Here is an 18,720-nt window from a genome sequence, read left to right on the forward strand (position 1 = left end):
CCCCCCCCCCCCCCCCAGCAACCGTAGTATAACTTTTAGAAACATCAAATTGGAGCACCTGGGTGGCTCAGTTGGTTGAGCATCTGCCTTTGGCTCAGGTCGTGATCCCAGGGTCCTGGGATTGAGCCCTCCTTGGGCTCCCTGCTCAGCAGGAGTCTGCCTCTCCCCCCAGCTTGTGCTCTCTCTCTCAAATAAATAAATAAAATCTTTTCAAAAAAATAGAAACATCAAATTATGATAGAAAAAAAGGTTAGTATTGGAACTTCAGTAAAGAGAAAAATCAACTTGGGTTTGAGATTTCTGGCCTCCCCCACATCACATGTATCCCAAAAAACAGTTCCTCTGAGTTGTAATCCTTCTGGGAGCCTGGAAGTTTCTCCACACTTTTATGGGGAGGTACGTTAGAAGGAGAGACAGACACTCATAAGCAATGACAGGAGCCTGACCTTTTCTGATTAACAATGGCTTGTGGCAAAGCTCTGCACATGTTCATCCATCTTTCTGTCTATCCCAGCTCCATTCTCTTACAGCCATGATTTATGTTTCCAAAAAAACAAGTCAGGTATTGGGTAAATTAAGAAATAGCTCTGCTTCCATTAGTGCTCTTGAGTCTGACCTGAAGTTGTCCCTCTTTCCCTCTCTGTAACATTTCAAGAGCAGTGCCCACAGCAGCTGATGCCTCTAGGGGCCTGCTTTTGTCTCCCTCCACCCCATACTTTTACACTACCTCCTCTGTGATGGGGATCGTGGTGGATTATTTCTGCTTTCAGAGTTTTTACTGCTCCTTTGCTTCATCCCATAGACAGGGCATCGCTCACACAGCCAGCATATAGGTGAAACATTCTGTAGATGTTTTAGGGGAACCTGGTGTCAAGCCAGAAATATCCAGATAGTTGTTACCATTTTCTACAACAGAAACCAAATGGTGGAGATTTCAGGAGTCTTCAGAGAAAATCAAGAGAAATCCTTTATCCAGGAGAATTGATTGGATTTTCAGTTCAAATATCACACATCGTTTCCTTGTAGTAACTAACATATATGACATCATGTAAATGTTAGTCATTGATACTTCAATCCAGTTAAAAAATGAAGAACAATATTATAAACAATATTAATTTGAATTAGCAAGGTAATGTTTTAATGTGTTGAGGGCATGCTCATTTTTAATTCCTATTTCCTGTTAAAGAAACATTATCAAGGTCTGGTTTCAAGCCAGAAATTAATGTGGCCTAAGATTCCTGTGGAGTGTGGGAAATTTCCATGTGCATTTTATGTATGTTCTCTTGTTTCTTTATCAGTGGGAAGGATCTTAGCTTTAGTATTTTAAATTTGGTCAGAAAGAGAATTTTACTCTCAAAAAATAATTATTTCTTAAATTGAGATATAGTTGACATACAATGTTAACAGTAGTTTTAGGTATACAACATAGTGGTTAGACAAGTGTATATGTTATGCTATGCTCACCACAGGTGTAACTGCCATCTGTCACCATACTTTACTACAATATCATCGATTATATTCTCTATGCTGTGCCTTTTATCCTCATGACTTATTCATTCCATAACTGGAATCCTATATCTCCCACTCCCCTTCAACATTTTTTTTTTTTTTTAAGATTTTATTTATTTATTTGAGAGAGAGAGAGAATGAGAGACAGAGAGCATGAGAGGGAGGAGGGTCAGAGGGAGAAGCAGACTCCCTGCCAAGCAGGGAGCCCGATGCGGGACCCGATCCCGGGACTCCAGGATCATGACCTGAGCCGAAGGCAGTCGCTTAACCAACTGAGCCACCCAGGCGCCCTCCCCTTCAACATTTTGTCCATCCCCCTACTACCTCCTCTTTGGCAACCATCAATTTGTCCTCTGTATTTTGGGGCTGTTTTTGCTTTTTATTTGTTTATTCATTTATTTTTTAGATTCTATTTTTTAGATGACCATGAGTGAAATCCTATGGCATTTGTCTTTCTGTGACTTATTTTAGCATAATACCCTCTGTGTCCATCCATGTTATCACAGATGACAAGATCTCATCCTTTCTTATGACCGAGCAGTATTCCTTTGTATACATATACCACATCTTCCTTATCCATTCATCTCTTGACAGGCACTTGGGCTGCTTCTGTATCTTTGCTATTGTAAATAATGCTTCAATAAACATAGGGGTGCATATACTTGAAAAAATAATTCTTAACGTAGTGTTACTGAAAATAATTTTAAAGTTCAAAATGATTGTCAAAGGGTCTAGCCTCTATCTGTGATGAGTGAGTCTGAGATTATACAGAGATGATGGTATGTCCTTTTTGGTGAAGCACCTGAGTATTATGAGTTTGTTCGTCCCCCTTTCTTGAGCTACAAAGGAAGAAAACACAGAAACACAAGCACAGTCAGAATAGTATCAGATAGGGGCGCCTGGGTGGCTCAGTTGGTTAAGTCTCTGCCTTTGGCTCAGGTCATGACCCAGGGCCCTGGGATTGAGCCCCGTGGCAGGCTCCCTGCTCAGCAGGGGGTCTGCTTCTCCCTCTCCCTCTTCTCCTGCCCCTTCCCCCACTCATGCTCTCTCTCACTATCTCTGTCTCTCTCGTTCTCAAATAAATAAAATCTTTTAAGAAAAAAAAAGAATAGTATCAGATAAAATGTCAACACACTTGGCCATCAGATCCCACTACTGTTTGCTGGTTGGAAGAAAGTCAGCTGATAAGTATTACCAAGGACACAAAAGAAATCAGAGATTAAATCAAGCAAAATTGTCATTTCCTTTTGCTTCCATGTATTCAACAAGTATTTTTTAGAAGAGATTTCATTTATTTATTTGTCAGAGAGAGAGAGCACTAGCAGGGGGAGTGGCAGGCAGAGGGAGAAGCAGGCTCCCCGCCAAGCAGGGAGCCCCATGGGGCTCGGTTCCAGGACCCCAGGATCATGACCTGAGCCGAAAGCAGACACTCAACTGACTGAGCCACTCAGGCGTCCTTTCAACAAGTATTTTTGAGCACTTAGTATGTGCTCTGCAATATGCAGAAGCTAGGATGTGATCATCAAAGAAATATAATGTCTATCTTCATATGAAATGAAATCTATGCAAGATATTCATTCTAGTATTGATTCAAATAGCAAAAGATTGGAAACAGCCTTTTAAATATGAGATTGGTTAAATAAATTCTGATAGATCCATCTGATGAAATTTATGCAGTCCTAAAAAAGTATGAACAGGCTTCAGACATTCTGGTAGTGGCAGGTTAGCAAACACAGGCCAACGTTCCAGGGAGGGCTACTAAAAAAGCTGAACAAAATCATAAAATCAAAGATCTTGAAAATGGTAAAGAGCAAATAAGTCAGTGAAGAATTACCAGCCTAAAAATCTGTAAGTCACACACTGAGAGAGGTTCAGCCCAGCACACAAACCCCATTAGTGCTGAGAAACTGTGAAATTGATGTGGTCTTTGGGACCTCAGAGGGCCAGGAAAATCTACGTCAAAACACAGGTTCAGGGGTGCCTGGGTGGCTCAGTCAGTTAGGTGTCTGCCTTCAGCTCAGGTCATGATCCTGGAGTCCTGGGATCGAGTCCCACTTCAGGCTCCCTGTTGGTGGGGAGTCGGCTTCTCCCTTTCCTCCCTGCTTGTGCTCTCTCTCGCTATCTCTCTCTCTCACCCAAAAAAAAAAAAAAGTTAAAAACAAAACAAAACACAGGTTCACCCAAGGTAGAGAACCTAATAAACTAGCCCCCAATTTAAGGAAGGATCTGAATCAGCCATTGTGCTTTTTGCTGTCTGGGCTTGTCTCCTCTCAGTGGTCTAGATAAACCTCATTTAGCTGAAGGTGGTCCTGCCCACAAAAATAAACAAATGCACAAATAATCCAGTGTCAGGTCATGATAACATGTGTATCCCAGGCAAACAGCTGTATTTAGTGCTCAGTGGCGGCAACAGAGGTTTGCTCATTCAAATTCTGTGCCAGATTTGAGAAGCATGCTTGGCTCTATAGCCCCAAATCTGCTTTTCCAGCATTTACTGGTAACCTTTTGACCTACGTAAGCCCTTCTGTTGACTTCTTTCTGTGTGACTTACTGAAGCATCCATAGAGAACAGAGCACATAGCAGAAGTGTACACTCAAGTGACTATCCCATACTGAGCACACCTGGGTGACGAGCATCTGGAATCCCTCCCCATGTGTCTTGCAGCCCTCTCTCACTAAGGCCACTACTGTCCTGACACTAACACCATAGATTTGCCTTGCCTGTTTCTGATCTTTGTAGAATGGAAATACACAGTACATGCTCACTACATAGTGTCTGACTTCCTTTACTCTATATTATATCTGTGAAATACAGTTCATCTTGTCTCGTTTTTTTTCCATCATCATATTTCATTTTTTGACTGTATCATAATTTACCCATTCCATTTATGAACATCTTGGTCATTTCTACTATTCTTCTAATAAATTGTTTATCTTCTTGAAAAATGTCTATTGAAAGTGAAATAAAAACATTTCAGACAAACTACAGAGTTTAGCACCAGCATACTTAAGAAAAATGAGATTCTAAACCATGCACTTCAAATAGATAGAAAATAATCCTAGACAGAAGGTCAGAAATACAAGAACAAATGAAAAACAAAGCAGTAAAATATTTGGATAATTCTTAATGAACATTGATTATATAAAATAAAAAGTAATATTTCATGGGGAGTTAAAATAGAGCAAGTTAAAATATATGGCAACTCATAAGAAAGGCATGAAAGTCAGGAGTATAGTAGATGAAATGAAAGTGTTACATAGGCTTCCTGTTGTCACGGAAGAGGGTAAAAGTATCGACTAATAGTAAACTTTGATAAGCTAAGGATGTGTGATGTAATTTTTAGGATAAATGGTCAGAGAAAGGAAATAGACTATATAACTTCTAACTTAGTAAAGGGAAAATGAAGTCCTAAAAAAAAAAAGTCAGTAAATCCAAAGAGAGGAAACCAGGGAGAAAACACAAGCAGGTCAGATTGAAAGCACACAATAGAATAGTAGATTTAAATCCAAATATATCAGTAATTATATTAAATGTAAATAGACTAAATAGTTAAAAGATAAAGCTTTTATAAACGACACCTGAAATATATGGATACAAAAAGTTGACATTATTAAAATTTGGTGAAAAGATGTATCATGTAGATACTAACCAAAAGAAAGCTAGTCTTTATGGTAAAAAAACATTACCAAAGTAAAGAGGGTTAGCATTTTATAGTCATAAAAGATTCAGTTCACTAAGAGGATTTAAATGCATATTCCATGACCCAGCAAGCCCGTTCATCGACATATACTCCTAAGAAACTCCTAAGGACACATGTGCAATACTGTTCAAAGCCTTTTTTAAAAAAAATAACCAGCCACTGGAAACAATGGGAATATTCATCAGTAGAATGGATTAATAAATTTTTGCACAAACAATGGAATACTATACAGCAGAGAAAATGCATTTTGCATGGCAGCTTGAATGAACATTACAGAAGTAATATTGAGTCTAAGAAGCAGGACATAAAAGAATATATGCATATGATTCCATTTAGATCAAATTTGAAAAGAGGCAAAACTAAACCATATTGTTCGGGGATGCATACAAATGAGGAAAAAAGCAAAGATGTTAAAACCATAAAAGAGTGGGGGGCAGGGAATTTAATAGGAAAGGAGCCATGGTGGAGGAGCCTCTAAGGTGCTGATATTATTCCATTTTTTGGTGGGGTGGTGATAGCCTGGATATTTTCTTTTTGTATATTAATGTTTTATGATCATCAGATCCCCATTTTGGGTACATTTTCTAATTATTAAAATTGGTAATAGGAGTTTTTTGGTGATTAGTTTGTGACTCACTTTTACTTGTTATATTCTTCTATTTAAAAAAAATCTTAAGTGAATATTAGAACAAATGAACGTTCTCAGAGCTAAAGGCAATAATAAGATGTTTCCATCTGAGAATAAAAACAAAAGGCTAAGGTATTATATAGTGATCTGTTGAAAGTAGTGCTGACCTCTCTTTTCTTATATTTACCAGGTTAACTTTGAGGAATTTAAAGAAGGTTTTGTGGCAGTGTTGTCATCAACTGCTGGTGTTGGCCCCTCAGACGAAGACAGTAGTTCTTTGGAATCAAGTAAGAGGATTTCCTCTTCTCACTTCAAGTGTTTGTTTTTTTCATTATTTGTTACCTTCTAGAGTGTGATATTCAGATTGAAGAATATAGCAGGTCTGAGAACTAAATTGTAACTCCACTCCCTTACTGCCAACCTGTGTGGACTGGGACAAGACTTTGGGTTTTTTCTTCTTCTGTTTCCTTATTTGTGCGATAGTGTTGGAAAGGAGAAGCTCTATTGTTTTCCTTTACACATAGCACTTCTGTGTGTATGTGTGGTAGTCTGTCTCACACCAGGCAATTCTCCAACACTATCTGGGTGTCCTACATTATAACTCAATCCTGACATTGCCTACCTGCAGATAGCCTCAGATTCCACAGGCCAAGGGCTCAATCCCACAATATGGTCCTCACTTCAGATGACAGTCACAGATCCAGGTTGTCATCTATGCTTCTGATTGGCTATAAATCAGAGGTTCCCACAACCCCTTCCTCAGGTTCAATTAATTTGCAAGAGGAGCTCCTAGAACTCAGGAAAACAGTTTACTTATCAGATCACCAGTTTATTATAAAAGGATGTAAGTCAGGAACAGCCGGGTGGAAGAAGGCATAGGGCAAGGTATGGGGAAAGGATACAGAGCTTCCATGCCCTCTCCAGGCAAGCCATTCTCTCCCAGTCTCTGTGTGTTCACCCCAGAAGCTCTCTGAACCTCATCCTGATGGGTTTTTATTCAGGCTTCATTACATAGGCATGTTTGATCAAATCATTGGCTATCGGTGATTGAATTCAACCTCCAGCCCCTCCCCCTTCCCTGGAGGTCAGAGTGGGGCTGAACATTCTAACCCTCTAATCACATGGTTGGGTCCCTGGGCAACCAGCCCCCATCCTTAAGGGCTTTCCAGAAGCCACCTCATTAACATAAACTCAGGTTTGGTTGCTCTTGTCACTTAGGACATTCCAAGGGTTTTAGGAGCTCTGGGCCAGGGATGAGATGAAGAACAAATACATATTTATTATAAATCGCAGTATCACAAGTGTCAAATAATATTGTGTGCTGTCCTTAAGGCATGGGCTGTTGACAAGATAAAGTAGATGTAGAGCAGTTGAAGTTTCAAGAATTGAAAGCTCAGTGCAGACACAGGTGTATCTAGACCACTGAGGTTGGCAGAGCACGTAGGATGCCAGCAGCCAGAGACAGACCTCACTGTTTCTTTTGTCAGACAGTAGTGGTGTGTTGTGCTGATAGGCCTAATTAGACTCCTGTTATGGGAATGGAGCTGGTGGGACAAAGATAGCATGTCCAAGTGGAAGTGGTGTCCTGAGGGGGAATGCCCCCTGGCTTTGGTAATGATCAGGAGGTGGAGGGCAGGTTTGGAGAGCGGTCCACTCAGGGGCATGTAGATTGTGGGGTGAGGGTCAGAAGATGCTGACAGACGTCATTAGTGCCTGCTCCGTCAGACTCGAGGCCGTGAGTGGCAGCGATGCTTCAGACCCATCTTGGCTATCTCTGATGAGTATTGGGCAGGTGAGTGAAAGGGGGCATGGGGCAGTGTGTTTGAGGTTGGAGGCATGGTATTGATGAGCAGACCGAGGAGGGAGCTCTTTCCCTCAGCCCACGGCAGGCTCCTGCCATGGCAGATCCTTGGTCTGGAATAGGTGCATGACTGGATAACAGGGATAACAGTGTGGGAGGGCTTGGGGCAGGGGAGTGGGAAGTGTAAAGGATGAGAGCTCACATCGACTGTCTTCAGTGTGCCCAGACTCCCAGAGATCTGTAGCATTATCATGCCCATTATTCAGATGAAGAACTGAGGCTTGATGTGTGAAGGGATTTATTTGTCCAAGATCCCACAGCTAGTAAGTGAGAACCAAGATTCGAGTCACAATTTTCCAGTTGCAAGCCCTGGGCCCTTGTATATGCGGTGTAGACAGAACCTGCTCCTTCCATTGGCTGCCCAAGGCTGCAAGAGCTCCTGGGTATAGTGCAGAGAACCCTGCCGTGGGAGGAGCAGACCAGCAGTGGGAACCATTTATAGGATCCTCAGGGCATTCGCTGGTTGCTTTGTCTGACACTTTTCTTCTCTAAGAGGTGAAGATGGCCACTGGCCTTTACGAATACAGGATTTGGGAATATGGCCTGTGATGGTGTACAAGAATGGAAAGGTGCCCAGTGTCCCTGACCCTGCACGTGCCCCTCCCACACTAGAGAATGCATGGAGCTTCTAAATGTAAAACTGGATCTGTGGACAAGCACTAAAAAAAGCCAAAAACAAAAACCAAAAACAAAAAAAAGAGAGAAAGGAGCTATTCTAGGACTTGTGGGTTTTTTCTACCTGTTCTATTTTTTTGTTGTTTTCTTTGGCTTTTTCTTTTCTTTTGGATTTCAAAGCTTTCCTCAATTAAATGGCCATATGTGTGGACTGAGACTCCTCCCCTCGTGCCACCTAAGGGGTGGGGGGCATCAGAGTCCCTCTGAGTTTTCTGTGCTTGGTTTCCTAAATGTGCCCCATCTTCCCACTTCCCACCTGATAGGACTTTACCTCTTCCTAAACCACCTCAAGGTGGAAGATTCTTCCTCTGCCCACATCAACCAGCCTGCAGCCTCTCTGTAACCAGAAACCATGCTCAGATGCAAGAGCCTATATTCACTGGTCCTCACTTACCCTTTTGGCAGCTCTCTGGTGGGAGCCTTTTTCCGTGTTTGTAGCCTCCGCCTTCTGAACACTGCCGGGTCTGCACACAGGTTCTGTTTTCTCTTTGCTGACTCAGACACTTTGCCCTCCTCTCCAGCACATCACATGCCTGTTGTCCCAGGGTGATTGGTATAGTGTCCATGATTACCTCCAAGTGTCCCAGTGAGGTGAGCAATGCTATATTCGCCCTGCATATTGTCAGCTGCCTTAAATGTCATGCTGTCACTTCACAGTCTGTCCATGCCACGTGGAACTTGGAGTCTTCCTCCCTTGACCCCAGTGTCTATCTGCCACTGGTATCACTGTGCTTCCAATTGGCCAGGCTGTACCCAGCCCCCTCCTCTGATGTGGTCCCAAGGGCAGGGGCTGTGGCCTGGCCGTTTGAGGTATGGAAGAAGGGAATGATGTGGTACTTGGCTTGAAGGAATGTGACACCTCTCAGTGAAATGCTGCTCAGTTTTCCTGGCCTGGCCTTACTTCACTGGACCCTTTGCCTTTTTCTCCAACCAGCCCATTCTGATTACTTTCCTCTGAACCTGTGTCCTGTCCTGGCTGCTACCCATAATACCCTCCCCAGTCTCTCTCCTACCCACCCAAATTCCACACAGTGTCAGTGTCATTTCTTCTCTGTCTGAAAGGTCCCAGCTGCTCTGTACAGAAGTGGATAGGTCAGGAGGGAAGAAGGAAATGGAAGGGATTGTTAGGGTTTAAGGGATTCTCATGAATCCCAAACTAAAACCCATGCCTGCCTTTGCCCCAGACTTCAGACCTGCAAAGTTTCAGCTCTTGGGCTGTGTGTGAGGTCCACGCCCACAGTGCCCTGATGGTCCTGTCCAGATCGGGTCCTGAAGTGAGCAGGGTGGGAAGTGACCTTCTGGTCTCCAGAGCAGTATGTCGCTGGATTATTGGAGGTTTTTTTCCTTTTTTCTAATAAAATGCTATTAGTATTAGTCTTCTCTTAGATAAACAAGAAGTCATTTCTTAGTAGTAGTAGTCTTTTACTACATAAGCAAAAGCAAAATATGCTCAGAAAAATTTAAACAGGGAAACCTGGGAGGCTCAGTCGGTTAAGTGTCTGCCTTCAGCTCAGGTCATGATCCCAGCGTCCTGGGATCAAGTTCCGAGTTGGGCTCCCTGCTCCACAGGTCGTCTGCTTCTCCCTCTGCCTGCCGCTCCCCCTGCTTGTGCATGCGTGCTCGCGCATGCTCTCTCTCTCTCGAACAAATAAATAAAATCTTTAAAAAAAAAAGAAAGAAAGAAAAATTTAAACAGTACATAGAGTTTAGAGTAGAAAGTTACCGTCTCCCAGCCTGGGTTTCTCGGTCCCCTGCCTGAGGATTAGGGAGAATAGATTGACCACTGTTAACTGTTCTCTGTGTTCCTCCAGACACTCTCTGTGTGCATCTGTAAAGGCTGCACTCCGCATCTTGAAATGTGTTGCAGCAGTGTGTGGGCCCCCCCACCAAACCTCCCATTTTCTTTCCAGCTGCCTCTCGTGCTGTCCCGCCAAAGTACGTGAGCGGCTCTAAGTGGTACGGTCGCTGGAGCCGGCCCGAGCCCGAGCCGGGTGGCTCTGCAACAGGAGCCAAATGTTTACCAGAACAGCAGGCCTGGACCGCTGGGAGAGGCCAACTCCACCGCTCTGCATCTTTGGAAAGTGTGGAGGTGGGTCGGGTCCCCTTCCCCACCCCATTTCACTTAGTCATTGTGACATGACTACAAGAGGATGTGAGGGGCAGGTGGGCATTTCTGGGCATCTCAAGTCACCAGAAGCATGGGTGCACATTGGGAAATGACATTTTGTTCTAAAGTATCTCTGGGTCTGATTGTCTGCAGGGAAGTTCTGGCCAGCGAGTGTACTCCTTCAGACGTTGGGGCAGCGGAGAATTGGTATCCAAATCACTTGTTTCTTTCCCTCCCCTGCTTACCACCACCAGCTTTTCCCCAGCACTGGGAGAAGACTGGTTGTATGGTTTCATAGGAGTGAGGAAAGAAAGGGAAGATGCTTTTTTGATGCCCCTGCAAGGTTAGGAATTTGGAAGTACCAAGCCCACAGTCCCACCTGCCTTGAATACTTAGGATATACCAAGGCCCACACTTAAAATTTGGTGAAGATGTACCAGACACCTCCCGGGGCCTTGGGGGTTGATTCTAGCCCCCCATGTCCCTGAGTTGTTCACTGCTGCTGGGGCAAACGCAGGAGATGGGCTGCTGGAGCCCAAAAGCCTTCATGTCAGGAAATATCCATGGGGCAGATCCACAGCTTTCAAGTTAACCATGGATTCCTTAGACCTGTTTCCAAGAATTTCAGAAGGTTCCTAGTTTCTGCTGTCTGTGATGTCCACTTTGTCAGGTGGGGCTTTATGGGGACTTATTTTTAGTAAGACAGCTCTGGGCTTTCACATTAATTTGTTTATATGTACAACATTTGTTGAGGCAAACATATCTACTTAAATCGTAGAGTCCCTTTGCTCAGGGATGTTCTATGCCTAGACAATACCAACAAACCCCAGGTATTCACTTTTTTATCTTTAACTTTGGTCCTCAGAGATGGAGGTCTGAGGAGTCTGCTCTGTCTCCATTGTACCATTCTGCGTGGTAAAACCATCTTGGATCCCTGGAACTAGAACATGGGAAAATGTTGTTTTAAGGTTGTTGGTTGGGCTGAATGCATTAGAAAAATGGGACACAGCACCTGCTCCCAGATTCCACTCTCATTTCATTGCCAGCTCTGAGGGCCTCTGAGTCTTGGTCAACTTGACATTCCTTCCAGGATCAGTCATGGGCCACACAGCACCTGTCAGAAGCGACTTTGATTTTGTAGTTGGCTGACTTGGCCACAAAAACCTGAGGTTTTTACTTGAGTCAAGTGTTTCTTGGTGACCTGCCCCCTGCAGGGTGCAGCTTGCAAAGGGCCCTGAGTGTCAGGTACTTGCTACGCATCATGCTGTCCCTAGAGCTCCTGGAGGGACAGAGAAAACCACTCTCCCTCCAACTGTTGGCTGAACTGATAAGGATGATAAGGGATGGGGTGCAGAGAGATGAGGACCATTAAGCTTGAGTCAAGATGATGTGGTGTGATGGCAAGTTGACCGTGCTCCACAGCCACTTCTCTCCAGCACTGGTGTATGAAGCCAGCACCACAAGAAGCTGTTGATTGGGAAACATTTTTCTCCCCTTTTAGGGTACAAGTGCTTGATTGTGTTTTTAGTGTGAACTACTGATGATTTGGGGTTTCTGTTGAGGAACTTCCTGTGTCCCTGTGTCTATACCGTAGCGCTTGGTCTGTGAGAGGGAGCTGCTCTGTGCTGGCGCCTCTCAGCCTGGACACAGAGCCCACCTGCCAGTGTGGGCTTTCCCTCGAGGAGCTTCATCTCACCATCTGTTGTTCCTCTTCCTCAGTCCCTGCCCAGCACCACAACATACCGTTCTGCTGTTCCTGGAGCTCTGTCCACTGCCACATACTCTAGGGAATTCATATCTTTCTCTTTTCATTTTCCCAGAGTCTCAAGTCAGACGAAGAAGCTGAAAGTGCTAAAGAACCTCAGAATGAGTTGTTTGAAGCACGAGGTAAAGCCACAGCTTCATGGTTGTGCTCCCTCCCTTTGACCAGTGCTTTGAAGTTCAAGGAGCTAGGTCATTGGTCAGTGAGCCAGCCGTGTGTAATTTCCTGGGAAGCATGCCGAGTGGGTGGTGTCCCTTGGGGGCCCCTACTCCAGAGGTAGTCCCAGCTGGGAGGTGGTCACTTGATCCTCAGCATCCCCTGAGGTCAGACCCTTAGAGGCCACTGGCCAAGTGAGCAGTATGTTCTGCCACGTTCTCATAGTCTGTGAGGGCCAGCTGGCAGGCATGGCCTTGGGGGGTCTCAGGCCTGTTGCACTGCCTTCTTAAAGTGCCGGGTCTGGGTACATCCTCTTCCTGGCTGTGTGCAAGCAGTCTTGGCAGCTGTCAGCAGCCCTGTCTGTGCTCCAGATGAAATGCCAGACATGGTCTTGGCCCTCGGGAGCCTTGCAGGAGCAACCAGAAGGCAGCAGCAGGTATACATAAGCAGGTTGCAGTGTGCCCACATGTGGGTCTGTGGATGACTTAAGGATGCCTCCCACATGAGCGCGTCACAGGGCAGAAAGTGCAGAAACTTAATTTGAAGGGGGAGACCTGAATTGACCTTGAATTTCTGCTGCAGTAAAAAATCAGCAGCTGGAACCGAGCATGCTCTACATTGTGGTCCTCAAGGACAAGGGCCACTGATCATTGTTTACCTCGGTGGATGTCAGAGGAAATGACCTGAGCGCCCACCTGGGCTGCTGGACAAAGCACAAAGATCAGGAAGAGCAGCCAGGCCATCACATCCTAACTGCCTTAGCCTCAAAGTCTAAATTTAGGGTGGGAAAGGAAGGACTGGCCCAGAAGGTTGTGCATGGTGCAATTTGGGATCTTCACCCGCAGGTTCTTCCTAGCCTTGAACAGAAACCTTTCCAACAGATTAGAACTGACAGTAGTGCATGAAACTCACATCAGATCTCAGAGGATTGATTTACCTCTTCCACCATCCCTGAGAAACAAACCCTCGTATCAGAGGTGCTTTTATGTTTTTACTTAGAAATTTCAGACTCTTTAAGCTAGAAGGGATCTCAAAGAAGGCATTTTCCTCAGCCCAATACAGTGTTGTTCATGAGCACACAGCCAGTATGGACTAGCTGTGGAGGGGATGTCTGGCTTGAAGCATGGCTCATCAATGGATGGCTTCTCATGGCACCCCCAGCATTGGTCTGTGTTCTTCTACAAGTTGTTTCTCTGGCAAAGCTCAGAAACATAAGTTTCTAGAAAAAAAATTTTTTTAAACTAATCTGGCTTTGGGGTTTTTGTGTGTGTGTGTGTGTGTGTGTTTTGGGTTTTGTTTTGTTGTTGGTGGTTTTTTTTTTGGTAAATACAAATAATGCAGCCCTCTTTTATGTGCTTTCAGTGGTCTGACTTCTGACTTTAGGAGGTTCCCTTCAGAGAAAGTTTTCCCCACATGGACCAGAGATTCCCCCCCACTGACATTTTATTATGAAAATTTGCAAACACAGAATGAAGATGAAAGAATCATACTGTGAACAGCCTTGTACCAATCACCTAGATTCCACCTTTGATGCTTTGCTACTCAAGTGTGTCCATTGCCCTGTCCATCTGATTTCAGAGTACATTGCCAGCATTGGGGTGTTCCCCCCCCGAGGTGCTTCCACCTGGAGCGTGGGGTTTACGTGTCACTTTCCCTGCTTCAGGCCAGCTGCCAGCTTGGGGTTCTGAGGTCTTCAGGTGCCTCCAGAAGCCCTGCAGCCCCTCCTTGGACACCCCTGAGAGCCGGGTTCGGGGCATCTGGGAAGAGCTGGGCGTTGGCAGTAGCGGCCACCTCAGCGAGCAGGAGCTGGCCATCGTCTGCCAGAGCATCGGGCTCCAGGGACTGGACAAGGAGGTGAGAGGGGCCAAGGCAGACCACACTGGAGGACGGACTCCTTGTGATGGTCAGGTTGGTGTTGGGTCTGGAGAGTCCCTTCACCCTCCAGACACTGATGCGGTTGTATCACTTTCTGGTCTGAAGTCCTCTGATAACTCCCAGTGCTGCTGCTGAGGTCTGCACCCACGCAGGTCACAGGTGGCCTGCCTCACTGGTGTCTGAGCATCTTCACTCATGACCCTTCCTCTGCCTAGAGTGCCCTTTCCCCTTCCTGCATTGCCCAGTTCTAGCACCCAGCCTAGATATCATGGCCCCTGAGGCAGGCTGCGCTCCCCAGGGGCTGTATTCACCCCTCCTTTCCTTTTGCAGGGCCCTAGGGGAGGTGGGTGGGCAGTGGTGATGGGGAAGCTCCCCCTTGGTAAAATCCTCCTTAGCCCTGCTGTCCTTGCTAGTTCCTGAACCGCTGGGGGCCCAGGGCACATTCCGTATGTATGTCTTCCTCTTACCATCCAGCAAGTTCCTGGCATGGTAGACTGTGAATGGGTATTTGTAGAAATAGGAAGTACAGGTGGCATCCATTCACAGCAGGGTGGAAACTGAGCAGGCGTGGAGATGTCAGGCCCAAAGCCAAGGGAGGTCAGGTGTGTCCCAGACAGTTTGAATTTGGTAAGGATGAGCAGACTGCCCAGCATGGGGAGGGAAGGCCTGGGTGGTGGTGGCCTCAGCACAGGTATGGCGGCTTTTGTCTAGGAACTGGAGGATCTGTTTAACAAACTGGATCAAGATGGAGACGGCAGAGTGAGTCTTGAGGAATTCCAGCTTGGCCTATTCAATCATGGGCCCACTTCACTTCCAGAATCTTCCACTCCTGTCAAACCGAGCATGTCCTGGTCTCATTACCAGGTAAAATGGGATGATTGAGCCTTGAACCACAGCAGTAACTGCTGTCACTCTCTGGCCTTCAGCATCTTCACAGACCTGGAAGTTGGGGGTGGGGTGGGGTATGTACATGTTTGTGTGTAAGTGGGAGGCCACGTGACTTAGATTCTAGAACCACACAGGTCTTGGGGCTGATCTGGCATTGCCCCTCCCTAGCTGTGTGTCCCTGATAGAGTTACTTGCCTTCTCTGAGCCTCAGGCTCTTCATATGTAAAATGGGTGCCTGCCTCCTGGGGATTTTATGAGGATTACATGGCAGTTCCTTGGTTGTGGGATAGGCTGCCTTCCAGGAGGAGAGCTCCTTCTCTCCTCCCTGTTGCGGTGCAGTGAGAGCATTCCAGATCTTCCCTAGGAGTAGCTCTCCAGGTACTCTACCCTATGCTCTCCCTGTCCTGTATTCCTAAATCTTCTCTCTCATACAAATACCAGGTCTCTGCAGATGGAGGAGAGCAGATTTAAGGCAGTTATTTAAATTGTGATCTGGTTTGGTGATCATTGGCTTAGCATTTGGTTTTACTCCATCCCAGGACAGCAAAACCTCCCTCTTCCACCACAGGACATGGTTCTCTGAAGAGTCTTGCTGACGTGGCTAATCCCACCGTGCACTAAGGGTGGTGCAGGACCAGTAACGTTCTCTGCTAGGCGGGGTAATCTGAGAGTCCAGTTTCTGAATCTGAACCTGATGAGAATGGACAGAGAAGAAACTAGGAGCATTAAAGGAAGGTGTCAGACCATGTAAGGTCAGAGGCCACAATGAAGTCCCACTGGGTCATGCTTAGAGCCAGTGGAAGGAAGGTGCCTCCTCTGTGGTGGAGCTGCCCCTGTTCCTGTGTCCCAATGAGGAGGCACAGCGGACAGGGCTCTGAGCCGTTGGGCACAGGCATGAGGCCAGGCAGGACCCAACTCTAATCAGAGGCAGGGGCCCAGGGAAGCCCTGACTGCCCAGGAAGTGCCCTGAGCCAACACGGCTGCGGGTGGAGGGTATTGCATCCTGTGTATATGGGCTCTGGCGTGGCATGGTGCTGCTGGGCCTCAGGTATGTGGCCCAGCCCCCACCTTCTCCTGTTAGGCCACGATGCACCTGTCCTCAAGCTCGCAGTCCGCACAAAGGAAACAGGTGGGAGGGAGATAAGGGTGGTCAGGGTGCATTTAGGTATTTGAGCTTTTCCACACGGCCATGGCCATGTTCCCAACTATTTTGAGCTACCATCTCCCCTTTTGTAAACCGGGTCAAATGCCTACTTTGTAGGGCTGTAAAGTACCTAGCACAACTTAGTGAGCACCCAATTCCTGAGTTAAGTGTTTATGGAGAGGTAGGAACACAGCTGAGAACAGATGAGGGCATGTGGGCCTATGAGCACCTGCTGAGGACTGAGTGTGGGGAGAGGACGTGGGGGGTTGGGAGGGGCCGTCAGAGCAGAGCCCTGGAAAGCACAGCCATGGAAGTGTTGGGGGAGAGTGTTTCAGGCAATGAGACAAACCTGGAATGTTTGGTAATAGCAAGAGACTCCTGTGAGGGGGGTTGAGAGGAGGCCAGCAAGGAGGGGAGCCCTGGGAGTATGGCAGGAACCCTGGTTGCCAGAAAGGAGCAGCTGCTCCTAATTCCTGTGGCCCCAGACAGCAAATGCTTGTTCTGCCTGGGGCAGAAAATCTTTTTTCTTCTTAATTTTTTTTTTAAAGATTTTATTCATTTATTTGAGAGAGAGAATGAGTGGCAGGTGGGAGGGAGTGGGCAAAGGAAGAGGGGGGAAGCAGACTCCCCGCTGAGCAGGGAGCCCGATGCGGGGCTTGATCCCAGGATGCTGGGATCATGACCTGAGCCAAAGGCAGACACTTAACTGACTGAGCCACCCAGGCACCCCTACAGAAAATAACTGTGCTTGATGGATTCTTATAGCCGCTAAGTCTAATAGGTCAGTTTTCTGGCCAAGAGATTTTTTCCCCTTCTTAAAACTCCCCAGTTCTGGGGCTCCTGGGTGGCTCAGTCGGTTGAGCATCTGACTCTTGATTTTTGGCTTAGGTCTGGATCTCAGGGTCATGAGATCGAGCCCCACATCAGCTCCACTCTCAGTGGGGAGTCTGCTTACCCCTGCCCCCTGCTCGCACTCTCTCTTTCTCTCTCTCTCTAATAAATAAATAAATCTTAAAAAAACAAAACCCAAACTCCCCAATTCTATCGGCTGTGAGATGTGTTCCTGAGGCCTGGGGAGACCTGTGACTCTGGGCCATTCTACCTCCTCTCTTCCAGCCTGTCTTGGGTTGCTTTCCACAGGCTGGATCTTCTAGCATTGGCGGGTGCCTTCTCTGGCTCTCCCTTTGAGAGGCCAGGTGCACACCATTACTGAATCAGGGAGAGAGGTTAAAACTGCTCATGTCTCCCACGAAGCAGCTTGTGCTGACTGGTCAGGCCACACAGGCACTCGGATGGGTTCCCGGGGCAAGGCCTCTGGTGGACGGTAGGAAAGCAGGCACCAGGGTCCTTGAGGAGGCAGTGGGCTGGGTGTCTGGAGCCCTGGGTTCAAATCTCCACTTTGTTGCCTACAGAGCTGTGCAGTCTTGGGCACACCGTGCGATGGTGCCATGCCTCTGTTTCCTAGTCTGGGACACTGGGTTCTTATCCGGCCTCAACGAGACAGTGAAGGGCTGAGCACAGGCCATTGGGGTCGGAAAAATCTTAAAAATGAACAGGAGGCTGAAGTGCTCATGGGTACCTTTGCTTTCCCTGCACACAGGTCCTGCAGGAGGGTGGCTGCCAGACCGCCACGACGTCGTCCCTGGTGTCTGTGTGCTCAGGCCTGCGTCTCTTGTGCAGCATTGATGATGGCACCGGATTTGCGTTTCCTGAACAGCTCATTGCCCTGTGGGCCCAGGAGGGGATTCAGAACGGCAGGGAGATCTTGCAGGTCTGGAACTGGTCCCTTCCCAGCTGCCCCGGGAGAGCATCCAGGTAGCATGGGGCCGGTGGGGGACCTTGGGGCCCTCTGCCCACAAAGGAGGCTGGACAGAGAATCCCAGACGCACAGGGCCTGAACTCTCTACAGAGAACCCCATGTAGGAAAGGCCTGTTGGAATCGCTTTCTTTATTTTTTGCTATTAAAATATAGGAGATTTTGAGACGCCTGGGTGGCTCAGTCGGTTAAGCATCTGCCTTCGGCTTGGGTCATGATCCCAGAGTCCTGGGATCAAGTTCCAAATTGGGCTCCTTGCTCAGCGAGGAGCCTGCTTCCCCCTCTGCCTGCTGTTCCCCCTGCTTATGCATGTGCTCTCCCTCTGACAAATAAATAAATAAAAATCTTTAAAATATAGGAGATTTTAACTTAAAAAGATAATAAATAAGAAGCACAAAAACAACAGTCTGAAACAAATCCATTTGAAAGTAGGTTTTAGTATACTGACATTCTTTTCAGTGCATTGTTAGCCTTGGAGATGTTCTGCTTACCTGGATGAGGTAGTCAGTCCCAGACAAGGGAAGGAAATTTCCTTCCTTGTGGTAGAGACTCTTACTGGATGTCACAGACCCAGTAGTCTGGGTGTTTCCACTTGCTG

At 46.6% G+C, this 18,720-nt stretch overlaps 1 protein-coding gene across 1 annotated transcript in view; it reads left to right on the forward strand.

Annotated features, from left to right (window-relative positions):
* NINL (ninein like) overlaps nucleotides 1–18,720 on the forward strand; it is a 176,603-nt gene that overhangs the window by 94,402 nt on the left and 63,481 nt on the right. The window contains exons 3-8 of the mRNA XM_044918806.1: nucleotides 6,029–6,125; nucleotides 10,285–10,463; nucleotides 12,302–12,368; nucleotides 14,063–14,253; nucleotides 14,986–15,138; nucleotides 17,907–18,077. Coding sequence (XP_044774741.1) covers nucleotides 6,029–6,125; nucleotides 10,285–10,463; nucleotides 12,302–12,368; nucleotides 14,063–14,253; nucleotides 14,986–15,138; nucleotides 17,907–18,077 — 858 coding nt within the window. The remainder of the gene's footprint in view (nucleotides 1–6,028; nucleotides 6,126–10,284; nucleotides 10,464–12,301; nucleotides 12,369–14,062; nucleotides 14,254–14,985; nucleotides 15,139–17,906; nucleotides 18,078–18,720) is intronic.

The sequence above is a fragment of the Neomonachus schauinslandi genome, chromosome 10 (genome assembly GCF_002201575.2).
Source record: "Neomonachus schauinslandi chromosome 10, ASM220157v2, whole genome shotgun sequence".
NCBI classification, from domain to species: domain Eukaryota; kingdom Metazoa; phylum Chordata; class Mammalia; order Carnivora; family Phocidae; genus Neomonachus; species Neomonachus schauinslandi.